Below are 15,000 nucleotides of genomic sequence, written 5' to 3'. Positions count from 1 at the left end.
GAAAAAAAGTTCAATTAAATTCTCAGTGATCCTAAAAAACAATTTGATGAGCTAACTATTATCGCAGAGAATGCCTATAATTAGTTTTAAAGGTAATGGAAAACACTATGAAAAGGTAAACAAATCTTTTCCTCATTGAAATTGGGAAAATATTTCATTTTTTGGCCAAGGTAAAGATCTTTAATTAAGTCAGCTACAAAAAACAATGCTAAATTATAATTTTTTAACAATGATGTATTATTTGTAGATCGATTTGCTATTGTTCGTCCAAGGTCAATTAAATAACGTGAGAAAATTAATGGCCTTTAAAGTTACCAGTTGCGAGTGTTTTTTTCTGTCTATAAAGATCGGGATGCGGTGTTTAGAAAACCACGAAAAATTACATTTGAAACTAAAATATTGCACACACTTGTGACAGTCAGAAAAAAATTATCAAGTGACAGCCTTTGTGTTAAATTAAAAGGTTAAAAGCTCTTTTCTAAAACATACTATGAAATTACACACAACGCAAGCCATTAAAGCTAAGTGCAAAATGATGTGTACTTTATCATTTTTACATTGTCAAATTAATGTGCTCAGCATAAAGGCAAATTATTGAAATATTACGTTTTATCGACATGTGATTTTAAGTAATGAATGCTTTCATTGAGCGACTGTAATGTGATATTGAGGAACTCTGGTATTGATGACGTGGGTATTGAGTGGGTAGTGTGTGGAAAGTAATCTGTGGTATGGTACCACCTCTGTAGAGTAAACAGTTTTCTATCTTTGATTGATGAAGATGATTTCGTGTAAAGGTAGTGGTCAATTCTGTCTGATCATCAAAATGCTGTTTTGGCTCAGCAGTTCATCTCACTTAAAGTGACTACTGAATCCATAGATTCCACCTGTAATGTACAGTGTACACTGAAACAAGTTGGTTACAATTTTATGTACACATATCATTTATGTGTAAAAAATTGCTTCTATAATATATGTTGTAACTAGTGTTCTGGTTTTAGTTATCCTCCGATGGTTAGTTATGGCTGAATCATGTGGAATTTTACATTTTCTGTTAGGCCAGGATTTCTCAGACCTTACTTGCCAAAATAAGATTAAATTCCACAATCAATGAACCAATTATTTTGGTTTGTTTCATGACACTTTGAATTGAAATAGCAGTCATTTTAAAAAGTTTCTGTCTCTCTTAAGGAGGGCTTTCAATAGAAGCTGGCTACTGCTGGAGCTCCGGAGGTTGTGGGTCATCAAGTCACTGGGTACTTGGTCTAAAAAGTTCTGCTAGCATAACAAACCTCTTGAAATGTTTACAACCTTAACCACTCCATAGTGCAAAAATGTTCAAAATTTGCCTACACTTGTCTTCTTGAGTATAATTCATACGTGTTCTTCATTTTCCCTGTGTTTAGCAATTGCCTATGTTCGCGATCAAGACACTTCCTGCCATTTTTAGCAGTATCATAGTAAAGTTAGTCTCTCTTTCATGTCGGCTGTTTAATAAAGCATACCAGACTGAATTATTTGCATTCTTTCCAAAGAAGTCACATTCTGGAACAGGAATTTGAAGACGTTTTTACTTTCATTCTATATTGTTTCTAATCAATATTGTGGTATTTTTGCTTACTGAAGAATATTTTAATAACTCTTTCATTGCCTTCGAATGAAGTGAAAGTCTTGTAAAAATTAAAAACACTGTTTCTTTTGTTCATAAATATTTTGTCATTTAATAAATTGCCATTTAGTCATGATCTTTGACTTTTCACACATATTTTAAAGTGTACGAAACTGACTCAGATCTCACAGTCATACAAAATTTCTTAGATAGATGTTTTAAAAGGAAATATACATCTATTAAGAGAATTGCCATTCGAGATCTTTTAGAAAAGGCAGATAAGAAGCTTTTGAAGGTATGTTTGGTTGACCATGACTGCCTGCTCAGTAATATTATTCCAAAGAAGAAAGAAACAAAGTATCATCTTAGGAACAGAACTGCGTATCACCCACAAATAAATTCTGATAGATTTAAGACAATATACCAGGATCTTTCTCCTTTTCTGAGAATCTGGACAGGTGTAAATAGTTTTTCAATCCATTTTTACAAGTTGTGGTATGTACAGATACAAAATGGGCTTCATGTGTGATTATTATTAATTCAATGAGCAATTTTGTTTTCTTGAGCACGCTTGGTCCTGTTTTGTCATACTCATTACACATGATGTCATTTGAGCAGCTTTTTACAGGTGGGGTCACCCGAAGAGTGAGGAGATTGTTATAATGGTTTTGAGATCAGCCTTGTACATGTAGCTTGTTCTTTACGAAAGGAGCCTTCACTTTACTTGATAAATCTGTGTTGGGTTTGTTTTCAGTATGTCAAGATTTCATGGTGCGGGAAGATGGAGCCCTTGCACAACGACTTCAAGAAGAAGAATGTAATAAATAAGATTTGATTGTCTTGTAATGATACAACTACGTGTAACATTAGTTTTCAGTATTACAGAGGTACAGGTGTATTTTGTTACTTGGAGGATAGCATAGTTTATAATTTTTGTATTCATATTGTAAATGTAAAAATGTAAATGCTTTGTTTATAGTGGAAATGCCAGTTCACAGGCACCCCACTTTTATTAATTTGAAAGAAACATGATTAAGAACCCCAGTTGAATCCGGGACTTGCAGAAACAAATCCAAATCAGAGGTTAGAACTGGATTTGAACCCGGGTCAACCGCATGCAAACCCAACGCCCTAACCACTGGACGACATCACTTCCCTATTGAAGAGTCAATGTATAAAAAAATACATTTCCAGGAAAAGATGAGTAATGACTCTTTTTATGTAGCACAATTAGGTTGTCATCAAGGAATTTTATAGATAATAGTAGGGGTCTCAAGTGGTAAAATCAGAGACTCGCCGAGATGCTGAGATCCATGTTTGTGAATCCGAGACCGAGACCAAAACATTTATTCACATGGAAATAAATGTAATATAAACAAGACTTCGAGACTCTTCGCAAAGGCCGTCGAGATTTCAAGATAGGATGAAAAGTTTGTGAGTGCCAATATTTTGGAGGTATCATTCGCCACCCCTATTAGTTGATGCATGTTTTAATTATACTGTAAATCAGCTTTTTTGCTTCTACCAGTCACTGTTGGGCTTGAGTGTGGAGGGTTACCTCAGAGGTCACTTAATTAAGAGGAAACTTTGTACCCTTATCACATGTGTTATTGTGCTCCTGTTTCCCTGTGTAGCGTAGACCAAAGTTCTTGAAATGTTGGTATTGCTGAAACATTTCACCCTTTCAATGTTAGTGTGAAAATTAGCATGAAATGTTGTTGTCTTTATTCTTAGTGTTTTTTGTGTCGCTGTCATTGTTGTGCGCAGCTCTAATAAGTGGCTTGTCCCTGGTCTGATTTGAACATTTCATTTGATTTGTTCTGATTTCAGTTGATTTGTAGTCTCCCAATTATTAGTAGAGCACTCGTGCTCGGCTAAATAACTGTGAGACTTAAATAAGTTGATTATTATTATTGTTAGAAAGTTCCTTGTCACCAATAACATGCACCTACAAGGGACATAACACTAAAAATCATGTCCCTTGTGGCTGCTTCCCTTGGAATTCCAAGGTCACATCAGCAGTCTGTCAAGTATGGCAGTGAATACCAATGATGGCAGTAAAAAGTACATAGCAAGAAATAAAATGCTGTAGGCTTAACTGTCTTTGTTGTTACTCAAGTCTTGTCTCTTCTTTTCAGTCGGAAATCATTATCTCAGAAATCGCAGTGAAAGAAAAACTGTCCATGAAGATGTGAAGGCAGCAAAAATTACATACTTGGAAGAAGTAAGAAGTGCACAAATCTTGCCTGTCGCTGAAGTGCACAACATGTAAGTTAATACATGTATGCTTTCTTTGATGTACATTTTTTACTAGTAGGATATGTACATATACCAGAATATAGATAATAGCTGGGAGTCAGAGAAATACCTGTTGTCAGCTTTATCTTCTTGGCTGCAGTCTTCACATCTTAATGTCTCAAATAAACTTGTTTGAGGTTTTGATTTTTTGCAGATCTCAATAATTTATCTCTTGCTGTCTGCAATAATATAAATACTTCACTTGCAATCAGCTGTATTAAACTTGCAAGGCTCACAGACCAGCAGTTCCTCTTCCTCATTTGATGCCAATTGACCAAATGCAAAAATGGCTGCCAACAAATTATTATTTTGGCTTTGTGTTAATTAGCTTAAGTAGCCTCATTTTACAGCCCAAATTCTTTCAATTTTACATGTGTCAATGAGGCTACATGTACATGAAGTTAGCCTAATTAACACAGACGAAAGAATTATAGTTTGTTGGTGGCCATTTTGGTATTCAGTCAGTAAAATACTCCAATAGTAATTTATTAATTTTATGTGTATGCCTGTCATGTTTATTGCAATGTGTAATCTTCAATGTAAAACACCATTGTTGGGCTTTTCACATCTTTTCTTAAAGATGTCTTGATGGCCTTGATTACCTGCACGAGCTAATTGTAAAAAATGTAGTGTACACTTAAGTGAAGGCACAGACAAGTGGTCCTTTGCCCCATCAATATGTTAATGAAGTTAAAAATTTTTATGACTTAAAGACATGCACCTACATGTATGTTTTAATGTTGGGCGTGGGATGTTTGCGTACATTTACATATATATGCTGTAGGTCATTTTGTTCCTTAGGTTAAATTGCAACCAAACTAGGTCATTTTGTTTCAACCTTCATGGGTCAACTTGTTTGAACCTAGATCAAGTTGTCTTGTCAGTTTGGGGCAGTTACAAAACACAGGTCAAAGGTCATTGTTTTACCAATACCAATTCGGAAACGACCCTAACCATTCACAAGTGCAAACATTAGGCCTAAACATGTTTCTTTAGGCCTAATTAGGCTTAAGGTTAGCGTTAATGCATGTTTAAGATGCTATCTATTGGTAAAACAATGACCTGAGACCTGTGTTTCATACCTGCCCCAAATGGACAGTCTAGGTTGAAACAAAATGACCTAGTTTGGTTGCAAATTAACCTAAGAAACAAAATGACCTGAACATATATATTAACAAGGTCGTGAATTACTCTTTTTAATCTGAGTGCAGCTGTAGTAGCCAACACCTTGAACTTATGTGTAGACATGGGTGTGGGACCTGCAAAAATCACAATTCTGAAAAAAAAACTTTGAAAACCTTTGATCTCTCTTCTCATCCCAGGTTTTGCTTTCTGTTTTCAGAGCTCTTTCCAATTTTTTTTTTAATTTGGCTGTGTTGACGAAAATACCTTTACCCAAATTAAAAAAAATAGAGAATCACTTTACAAGTACAGTATATAATCTTCAAATGTTGTAACTCAAGTATCCCTACAGCTTTCAATGGTTCTCAGTTTAATGTACTTGGTATAAAAAAGGTTTATTGAAAGTATTTTAGACCTTGTACATCCAGACATGTACATACATGTATGTACTCTAGTTAAAAGGTCATGTGGCTGACACAAGGCAGCATTCTTTAGGCCAAAAATAACAAACTTCTTTAAACTTCATGGTGGCCATGGTTTTTATCTGAGGTGAGATAAAAAACCTTTGTTTCTGTTTGCCTCAGGTCAACTTAATCTGGCTTTTGCAATAATATTGTTTTTGTTTCCCTTATGCAAGGTACTGCAGCTACAGTAGTAAAAGTGAATCTTTCATCTTACATTTTTTTCTAGAGCTTTTCATGATTTCTTCTTGTAATTAATTGTGAATGCATGCACATCCAGAAACAAAAAAATTCCATTCCTGTTTATTTCTTTTTGTTTTCTTCTCATGTCTGTGTAGTTGAGCAAGGAAAAGCATTTTGCATAAATTTCTTATGATTATTACACAAAACTTGTAATATTACAGTGTTTAAATTAATGAAAGAAGTTATGATAAGCAGTTAAATTTAAGGTTAGGTGTAAAGAATTATTTCTTTGAGTGAGGTGTGACATTAAAACAAGAACTGAGTAGATAATTATCATTCTTAGACAAGATACATGTATTGAGCTGTGCAGAGCTGTGCTGATTTGTGCCTTTTTATAATCATTCCACATTTGATGAGAACTCAGCTTGACTGCTTTCTTTTTTAGAAAATCACGCTTTCTCATCTTCTGCCTCAGTTCGGATGATATCCACGGTGAAGATTTACTTTTCACTTTTCTTTTCCTTATCGGGGCATGTTTATTCACAATTTCCAGAAACAGAGATTTCCAAACTAACCACATTTCGTTTGGGTCATCCAAAAGAGAAGCAAGATGGAAAGGTGTCTCTTTTATGTCATCAATGAAGGCATCACTATCAAAATTATTAAATTGGCGAGGTTCAATTACCTTTGGATCAGTTTTGGTCGTATTATGTTTATGAATAGCATAGATAAGACTGTGGTCAGAAATACCAACGTGTAAGACCCCATGATTTGTTATGATATCTGGTTTGTTAGTGAATATGTGATCGATTAGTGTTCTGGTAGCAGTAGTGATTCTCGTTGGCTGATCGATCAATTCAATGTAATGGTACGTTTCAGTAATAAACTTTAAGTGTTCAGTATTGCGGTCAGGCGTTTGCGGTAATAGATTACAGTTAGTATCACCAACAATCATACTCTCCTTATCTTCTTTCTCAAGTTTTAGCAGGTAGGATTCGAATTTTTCAAAGATTTCAACCTTCGAGTCTGGAGGTCTATACCAAGTTGTCAGCAGGAATGGCCTGGACTTGGGCTTTTTAATTTCAACCGTCAAAATTTCTAAATCTTCGTGAGAGGAGAGGTCTTGTCTGTTTACGTGATTCAAGGATTGTCTAATGTACAAAGCTACACCACCACCATTTCTATTCCTATCGCGGTGGAGTATATCGTATCCCTCAATGTCTACCTGGCTATCGGGAATTGTGTTATGTATGGCAATTATGTATGGCGATACCGCTGGCTCAGGATCTCTAGTTGTTCGATTATTCAGTTATTGTTTGTTAACCAATCAGAATAAACCACGCGGTCAGTTGTTGATCCAATATGGCGTCTGTGTTGTAAGAGTGTATCAAACATGGTGTCAGAATAGAGGATAACGAACGCCACTGAACCGAGCATGGCCGAAGGATACGCAAATTCGTCGTACAAATGGCCAACTATGAACTGGGCTGCTGCAGACCTGAGTAAAGAATGGGAAAGGTTCTATCAACACTGCGAATTCACGTTCGGAGGACCGCTCAGCAAATGCACTGAGAAGGAGAAAATATGCAACCTTCTGAGCTTCGTCGGCGACAAAGGCCGGGAAATTTACCTTACCTTCCAGTGGGAAACTGTTCGTGTTGGAACAGGAGAAAGTGCTCAAGATGTAAATGAGAGAGACATACTCGAAAGAGTCGTCGGAAAGTTCAAAGCACACCTCGAAGCCAAGAAGAACCCGATTATGGCAGCAGTTAAATTTGACCGAAGACGTCAGTTACAAGGAGAAACCTTTGACTCCTTTGTCACCGATCTTAAGCTCCTGGCGCGTGGTCTGGACATGACTGAGTCGAATAAATTGATTCGGAACGCCATTGCATGCAAATCTCTGGACGAGCGAGTCAGGCAACGCTGCTTGGAGAAAAGTAAAAACCTCACCCTTGAAATGGCAATCGATATCGGTCGGATGTTCGAAGCGACTAAGGATGGAATGCAAGTGATGTCTGGCGAAGACCCTAAAGTGGAGGTCAATAAACTTGCATGGAAGGGGGGCTCGTCCAAAAAGCCCAAAAACAAGGTACCAAAGGAGAAAAATGTGCAAGTTCCAAAATGTGATAGATGTGGATACAATGCCCACAAGCCACATGAAAAATGCCCTGCCAGAAAGGAGTCGTGCAACAAGTGTAAGAAAATTGGACATTTTGCTAATGTGTGCAGAAGCAAGAAAAGCAATGTCAACTTACTAAATGAAATGGACTATCCTGGAGAAGGCTATTCTAGTGATGAGGAGGGTCCTGAAAGTGATGTGCAACTACTTCATGTAGCAAGCCTGGAAATGAATGGCATCCGTGACAAAACAAAAACCAGTGAAAGTGATGAATGGTGGGCGGTGGTAGAAGTGGGTAACAGTACTCTGCACTGGTGCCTATGCAAGTGTTATCAACACTACTCATCTCAAGCAAGTAGCACCCAGGGCCCTGATCAAACAAACCAAGAAGACCCTGGTGTCATACAGCCAACACCGAATCACACCAAAGGGCTACGTCACTCTTCCCGTAAGATTTAAGGACAGGGAGTTAAATGTGAACTTCTATGTCATAGATAGTGAGCAGAAGCCAATATTGTCAGGTGAAGTTTGTCAAGCCCTCAACCTGGTTCAGCGGGTACATAATCTACAGGAACATGTAGATCCAAGCTTAAAGGAGCTACTCAACCAGTATCCAGATTTACTAAGTGCATCAGGAGCCATGCCTGGAACTTACTCCATCAAGATTGACCCCAAAGCAACACCAGTAGTGCATGGACCTCGTAGACAACCTGCAGCACTCCTTCCCAAGATCACAGCGAAGCTTAAGGAAATGGAAAAGGAAGGACACTTAGCCAAAGTTTCACAGCCCACTGACTGGGTTAACTCTATGGTAGTTTCAAGTCGAGGTGAAAAGATCAGGATCTGCCTTGACCCGGGTGATCTCAATAAAGCAGTAAAGCGGGAGCATTATCCAATCCCCACTGTAGAAGAAATTGCAGCCAAGATACCTGAGGCAAAAGTGTTTACAGTCCTTGATGCGAAGAGTGGGTATCTCCAGATGAAACTAGACTACGAGTCTAGTCTACTGACAACAATGAACACCCCAATAGGCAGATACAGATGGTTAAAACTACCATTTGGAATCAAATCAGCTCCAGAGCTGTACCAAAGGGCCATGGATGAAATGTTGGAGGATATTGATCACGCATATGCCATCATGGATGACATACTGATTGCAGGACGTGACATTGCCCACCACGACTCAGTCCTAAATGAAGTTCTCCACCGTGCCAGAACCTACAACCTTAAGCTGAACTTCGAGAAGGTCAAAGTGCGAAAACAACAAGTTCCATATGTGGGCCACATCATCTCAGCAGAAGGCCTTAAACCAGATCCGGAGAAAGTAAGAGCTATGAAGGACATGCCACCCCCCGAAACAAAAGAAGATGTGCGTCGGTTCCTGGGATCTATCCAGTACCTAGCCAAGTTCCTCCCAATGCTAGCTGAAGTTGAAACACCACTGCGGGAGCTGACAAGGAAAGATGTACTCTTCCACTGGGACAAGCCACAAGCAGCTGCGTTCCAGAAGCTCAAAGATATGTGCTGTGAAGCTCCTCTGTTAGCCTACTATGATGTCAGAAAAGATGTGACCATACAATGTGATGCCAGCAACAGCGCTGTGGGTGCGGTCCTACTGCAAGAGGGAAGGCCAATAGCCTACGCATCCCGAAAACTTCGACCATCAGAGCTCAACTGGGCGCCAATAGAGAAAGAAATGCTGGCCATTGTGTTCAGTACACAGAAGTTCAGAGAGTACATTCTGGGGAAAACAACCCTGGTCCAGACTGACCACAAACCCCTGGAAATGATACTGCGCAAGCCCCTGACAACAGCACCATTAAGATTGCAGGCAATGATGCTGAGAGTGAGTGGCTATGATCTAAGCGTAGAATACCTGCCAGGGAAGAAGCAAGTCCTCGCAGACACTCTCAGCCGAGCAAGTCTAAATGAGGTTCCACCGGAAGAAGAGGAGATACAAGTAAACATGTTGGAAAGAATCTCCGTGTCTGAGCCAAAGTATGCAGAACTCCAACAAAACACAGCAAATGAGCTTCATGAATTGCATGCTATGATCCAAGCCGGCTGGCCAGACACAAAGCAACAAGTCCCACACAGCATCCGCCAATACTGGGACACACGTGATGAGCTTGCGGTGCTAGATGGAGTAATCTACCGAGGAATGAGAATCGTAGTCCCCCCGTCTATGAGGCCAGCCATGCTGGAAATCATACATGGAACACATCTGGGAATCGTAAAGTGTAAGCAAAGAGCCAGGGAAGCCCTTTACTGGCCCGGCATGAGTGGGCAGATAGAAGACAAAGTCAAGGATTGTACCACGTGCCATGATTATGCCCCTGCACAACAGAAAGAGCCTCTGATGCCGAGCCCTGTTCCGGACCTGCCTTGGGAAAGAGCCGCTTCAGACATTTTCGCCTTTGAAGGTGAACATTACCTGTTGCTAGTTGATTACTTCTCCAAGTTTATTGAGGTGACCAAACTGAAGGATCTGACATCCCTGGAGACCATTGAAGTCCTGAAAGAGCATTTCAGTCGACACGGCATCCCAGCAAAACTCGTCACTGACTGTGGTAGCCAGTACACAAGTAGAGAATTTGAGACATTTGCTAAAAGCTACACCTTTGAACATGTCCTAGTAAGCCCGAAGCACCCCAAAGCAAATGGGGAGGCTGAAGCCGCAGTCAAAACAGTGAAATCTATATGGAGAAAGAACAAAGACAAGAGAAAAGCGCTACTAGAGTACAGGGCATCCCCACTCCCAGCAATTGACTTGTCCCCATCACAGCTCTCTATGGGTCGCAGGCTTCGAACGACACTCCCAATAGCACGTGGTCTATTGGAGCCTGAAACACATAGCACCCAGAAGATAAGAGCAAGAATGAAGCATGGCAAGGACAAGCAGAAGTACTACCATGACCGCCAAGGAACCAAAGAGCTACCACCACTCAGAGCAGGCGATCATGTCAGAGTAAGACCTGAGCCAGGGTCAAAGGAGTGGAGAGCGGCTACCGTAGTCCAGAAACATGCCTTGCCCAGATCATACGTGGTAGAGGTGAGCGGCCGAAGAATCAGGCGTAACAGAGTGGCTCTAAGAAACGACTCAGCCAAGTCTCATATGGAATACCGTAAACGCCATGGAAACATCGCTCAGCAGACAGAACCAGAGCCTGACAAGACACATGCGGCTCCCACGTCCCCAGCAAGCCCACAAGTGGACCCCACTGCACAGGAATACCACTTAAATCCCTCACCTGCTGAGGAAATACCAGCAGGTGGTGTGCCACCTCCAGCGGACATCGCGGAAGCTAAAGACCCGCCCTTCTATAAGACTAGAAGTGGAAGACAAGTCAGGAAACCAGTCAGTTTGGACCTGTAACTAGTTGTTATGTTACAAGGGACACTTTATGAAGCATGAACAATGACAGACACAGATGAATTAATGCTGAGATTATCATTATTTTATTTTATCCTTTTTCTTTTATTTACAGTTTTCTTTTTAGTCTTAAAGATTGTGATGTGAAGGGGGGGGATGTTATGTATGGCAATTATGTATGGCGATACCGCTGGCTCAGGATCTCTAGTTGTTCGATTATTCAGTTATTGTTTGTTAACCAATCAGAATAAACCACGCGGTCAGTTGTTGATCCAACATGGCGTCTGTGTTGTAAGAGTGTATCAAACAATTGTTTTATCCAATTTCGTTTCGTTCAATCGAAGTATGTCAATTGCTTTATCTTCCATGAAGACACACAATTCGTCATGATGGCAAGTTAGGCTACAGATATTAAGAGATGCAATTTTAAATCCCCTCATTTTTGGTAAAGTAGGGAAGTTAGGGCTTAAGTTAGATGAATGTAAGATGCTATCCCTTACACAATTCATACTAAGATCATCATCCTGATTTAATGACTTGTCATTCTTCTTACTTGGTTCAAGTTATTGTTCCACAGTTGTTCTTGTTCTGTTCCGTCGTTTCATTGTGTTTCATTGGCCCTGAAAAGCCCCTATGGGGAGCGGTCAATTAAGTATGTAATGTATTGTATGGTACAGATTAAAATATGGTAAGTCTCACTCGCAGCCGTTTTTTGGATGTCACGCAACGTTCTTAACTCCCAGCAGTCAATGGGTTAAACTATGATGTAAGTCAAGTAAAACTGCTTTTTACACTGTCAGAAATGTTGCCAACACCACAAGTCTTTTAATAATAATTATTAAATTAAATTAGAAATTTTCTGATAGATGCTGTCTTGCAACCCCTTGGTCGTAAAATTAGTTTGGACACTGAGGAACCCATGAACCATTCACAAAGAATCGCAACTTCGTGTAACGATAGTATTGTTTAATGATGTAATGCACCCAAAGAAGGATTAAGGTAGTTGCATTGGAATAGAAAAAGGACAACTGAAAATCAAACTTCAGAGTTCATTTTTCAAATTATGACTTACACGTACAAGTAACAATCGGTCAAATTTAATGTCACAGGTAGGGAAGGGCACTCTCAAGGATCGTGCTCTTTTGTGTGACACTGGCACCTCATGTGAGATGGAACTCAACAAAGCTAACCTAAACCAAGCTGTAACTCTTCCCTACCTGAGAGTAAGACTTGTAAATTTTACCCTGGCTAACACCAGACGATTTTACTCTCCAATTGGGTGCGCTTTAGGCGTGAATGGATAAATTCAAGACTTTTTGGTATAAAGAAATGTTCACAATGACAAAAAAAAACATTTTTTTTTGTTTTTGTGTTGAATTGAAACTTTGTTTAGTGTAATTTGAATCGTCATAGATCTAGTAAAGTTAATGATTGTTTATATTCAATTGTCAATTGGGAGCTTAAGCACGCGATATTTTGAGGCATGGACGGATACTGGAAGTGATCATTTTTCACGCAAGGACAGACAACTGTGGTCTCTCTCAGATTTTTTAACTGATCGTCTCTAATTGTGAAAAGATACTTAGCAGTGTGAATGTAGTAGTGCCAAGACAAGTTAAAAAGGAAAACAGCTAACATCCAGTTGCCGTCTGTGACTCTGCAATGTCATTGTGTGCTTACATGTAAGCTCCGTAATATGACTGACAGTCAGTCAAGCAGAATGACAGGAACGTGAGTCAAACCTAAAATTCAATATAGTAACTGGGATTTTACAGTATGATTTTTTTATGAAGACAAACTTTTGTTTTTGTTAGATCTGAATGCCAGCAGAAGTCAGATTTTCTCCATCACTTAATGTTTTCTCAATGCATTTATCTACAAAAGGTTAATTAAGCATCATCTCTGCAGCATTATTGCACTAGTATTGCTTCTTTGTGACTGTTGTGGGTGTAATAATTGTTTGGGATGCTTGAAATTTCATGTTGCGCGGGCTCAGACAAAAGAATGAAATTTAAAGAATTTCAAACACTTGCTCTTAACTTTAAGAGCCGGCAGAAGTGGCTGTTTGACAAAAATAGATCTGAGACATCATTTCTTTGCTGTTGAAGGAAATCGCAAGGCATCTGCAAGAAAAGGAATCGTTAAAATTGGAGTGTGCAAGGCAACGTCGTATAGAACGACAACAAAAGGAAGAAGCAGAGGGCAAAATGCTGAGTGAAGCTCTTTCAAAGCTAAAAGAAAATGGAAAAAATCGTGTGAATCATTTTGAAGTGGCTGAAATTCAGACAGGTTAGTCAAACTCTTCTAATCAAGAATGAACCCAAACAACCTTCTAATAATACTTCCAAATGTTGTTATCTGGGTAATAAATAATAGTACTTAGTTATAGGTGTTTGCTGGTGTCATTGTTACCCTGTCTAGTTTATGAAATGATGTCATTCTGAGCAGGAACAAAATAATTCCCGATCAGTGTCTACCGTGAAATTACAGTACTGTGCAACCTCTTTCGAGTCTCGAGTCTCGCGAGGATCGAGGAACGGCAGTCGAGAATCAAGCAGTTCCTGTTGTGATTTAATCGAGGAGTAATGCTTTCGCGAAAGCTGAATTGATTATGAATAACTGACAAGGTTTCCCGTCCGTGATTTTGTGAGAATCAAGTGTCGAGGATCTAGTTTGATTTCGAGTGAATCAAGTCTCGATTCTCGAATTGATTTTTGATCCTCAATTCTCGTGATGATCGAGTCGAGACTGTCAACTTACTTTTGCATGGTTCTGTACTGTAAATTCGAACTGGGATACAAGAGAGGGTCTCTGCGGTAGGGGCAAGACATTGGCAAGACATTGGCAAGGCATTGGCAAGGCATTGGCACAGCGAGGCTCAGAGTACAGTAGTTTCCATGGTGGCCTTCCCCCCCCCCCTCCCCTACACCTTCAATCTTAGACAAAACTCTTGGGAAAAATTCTAGCTTTGGCATCATTTGACATGCACTCACAAAGTATATCCGTCCTTACCCCTCTTCCTCCTTATTACCAATGTTGTAATAATGAGGCAAAATACTGTGCAAACCTTTGGCCGTTTTTTTTAACCAACATTGGAATGTGGGAGGAGGTGAGGAAGCAGGAAGAATTTAATCTTAATCACTGACAAATCAGAGTGCCACATTTTCCCAACGAGTTTTGTCTAAAATGGTAGGTAGGTCTCATTTTGCCACTGCTTACTTTGCACTTTTAAAAACTTTTTAAAATCACTCTTTAATACTTTTAGTGGTTTTACTGTAGCAGTGCAGAGATTTTAATGCTAAGATTGTATTACATTGCTTAAAAATTTTTGTCACAGCAATGGTTCCTGTGGGTTCTAGAGATCGCCCAGTGCATACAGATGATACGAAACCTCATCAGAAACTATCAGCAAAAGGTAGTAACAGTAGCAGAGGATCTGATAATGGCAACAGCATGGGAGAAGGAACTGTCGTTCAGCTGCCGCGACCGGCTGAGGGAGGACGCCGTGAGTGTGACAGGATTATTATGGATGATGGAACAGCTATTCACTTCTTTGATGAAAATGACGATTCAGGTGTGAGGGAAAAAGCCCACCGAAGATCAAGAGAACGACAGGATGAGGTGGGAAATTCTGATGAGTGACTGGTTCAACAAAAGAGTTTAAATATAGTGGCTGGTATTGTTTACAGTCATCACCTTGCACTCAGTGTCGGTCTCCAAATGCAGTATCGCGTCATTTATATGTAAATACTACAACTTCTACCATCCAACTTTTTTTCTCCTTAAAATATGTCTTAAAATATGTTTTCTGTGTGCCTATTACGAGTATATG

The 15,000-nt window shown here is 39.5% G+C and overlaps 3 protein-coding genes across 16 annotated transcripts in view; 2 read left to right on the top strand and 1 right to left on the bottom strand.

Annotated features, from left to right (window-relative positions):
- LOC137996442 (tetratricopeptide repeat protein 28-like) overlaps window positions 1–15,000 on the bottom strand; it is a 102,944-nt gene that overhangs the window by 42,567 nt on the left and 45,377 nt on the right. The window lies entirely within an intron of this gene.
- The window catches only part of LOC137994396 (uncharacterized), an 18,278-nt gene continuing 5,663 nt past the window's right edge, over window positions 2,386–15,000 (top strand). Inside the window, exons 1-4 of one of the 2 annotated variants that reach the window (XM_068839970.1) lie at window positions 2,386–2,426; window positions 3,748–3,877; window positions 13,277–13,457; window positions 14,506–14,789. In XM_068839970.1, coding sequence (XP_068696071.1) covers window positions 13,376–13,457; window positions 14,506–14,789 — 366 coding nt within the window. In that variant the 5' untranslated portion in view covers window positions 2,386–2,426; window positions 3,748–3,877; window positions 13,277–13,375. Of the gene's footprint in view, window positions 2,427–3,582; window positions 3,878–13,276; window positions 13,458–14,505; window positions 14,790–15,000 lie in introns of those variants that run through there. The other variant, XM_068839971.1, reaches the window with a different exon arrangement.
- LOC137994398 (uncharacterized) lies at window positions 10,587–11,171 on the top strand. Its single transcript, XM_068839972.1, has one exon. The coding sequence runs from the start codon at window positions 10,587–10,589 to the stop codon at window positions 11,169–11,171; it is 585 nt and encodes a 194-aa protein (XP_068696073.1).

The sequence above is a fragment of the Montipora foliosa genome, chromosome 3, assembly GCF_036669935.1.
Source record: "Montipora foliosa isolate CH-2021 chromosome 3, ASM3666993v2, whole genome shotgun sequence".
NCBI lineage: Eukaryota > Metazoa > Cnidaria > Anthozoa > Scleractinia > Acroporidae > Montipora > Montipora foliosa.
The sequence above is the reverse complement of the archived record's forward strand: the minus strand, read 5'-3'. Positions and strand labels throughout refer to the sequence as shown.

Excerpts from the sequence above, each read along its gene's own strand:
- LOC137994398 (XM_068839972.1), top strand. The coding sequence starts at position 10,587 with ATGGGTCGCAGGCTTCGAACGACACTCCCAATAGCACGTGGTCTATTG.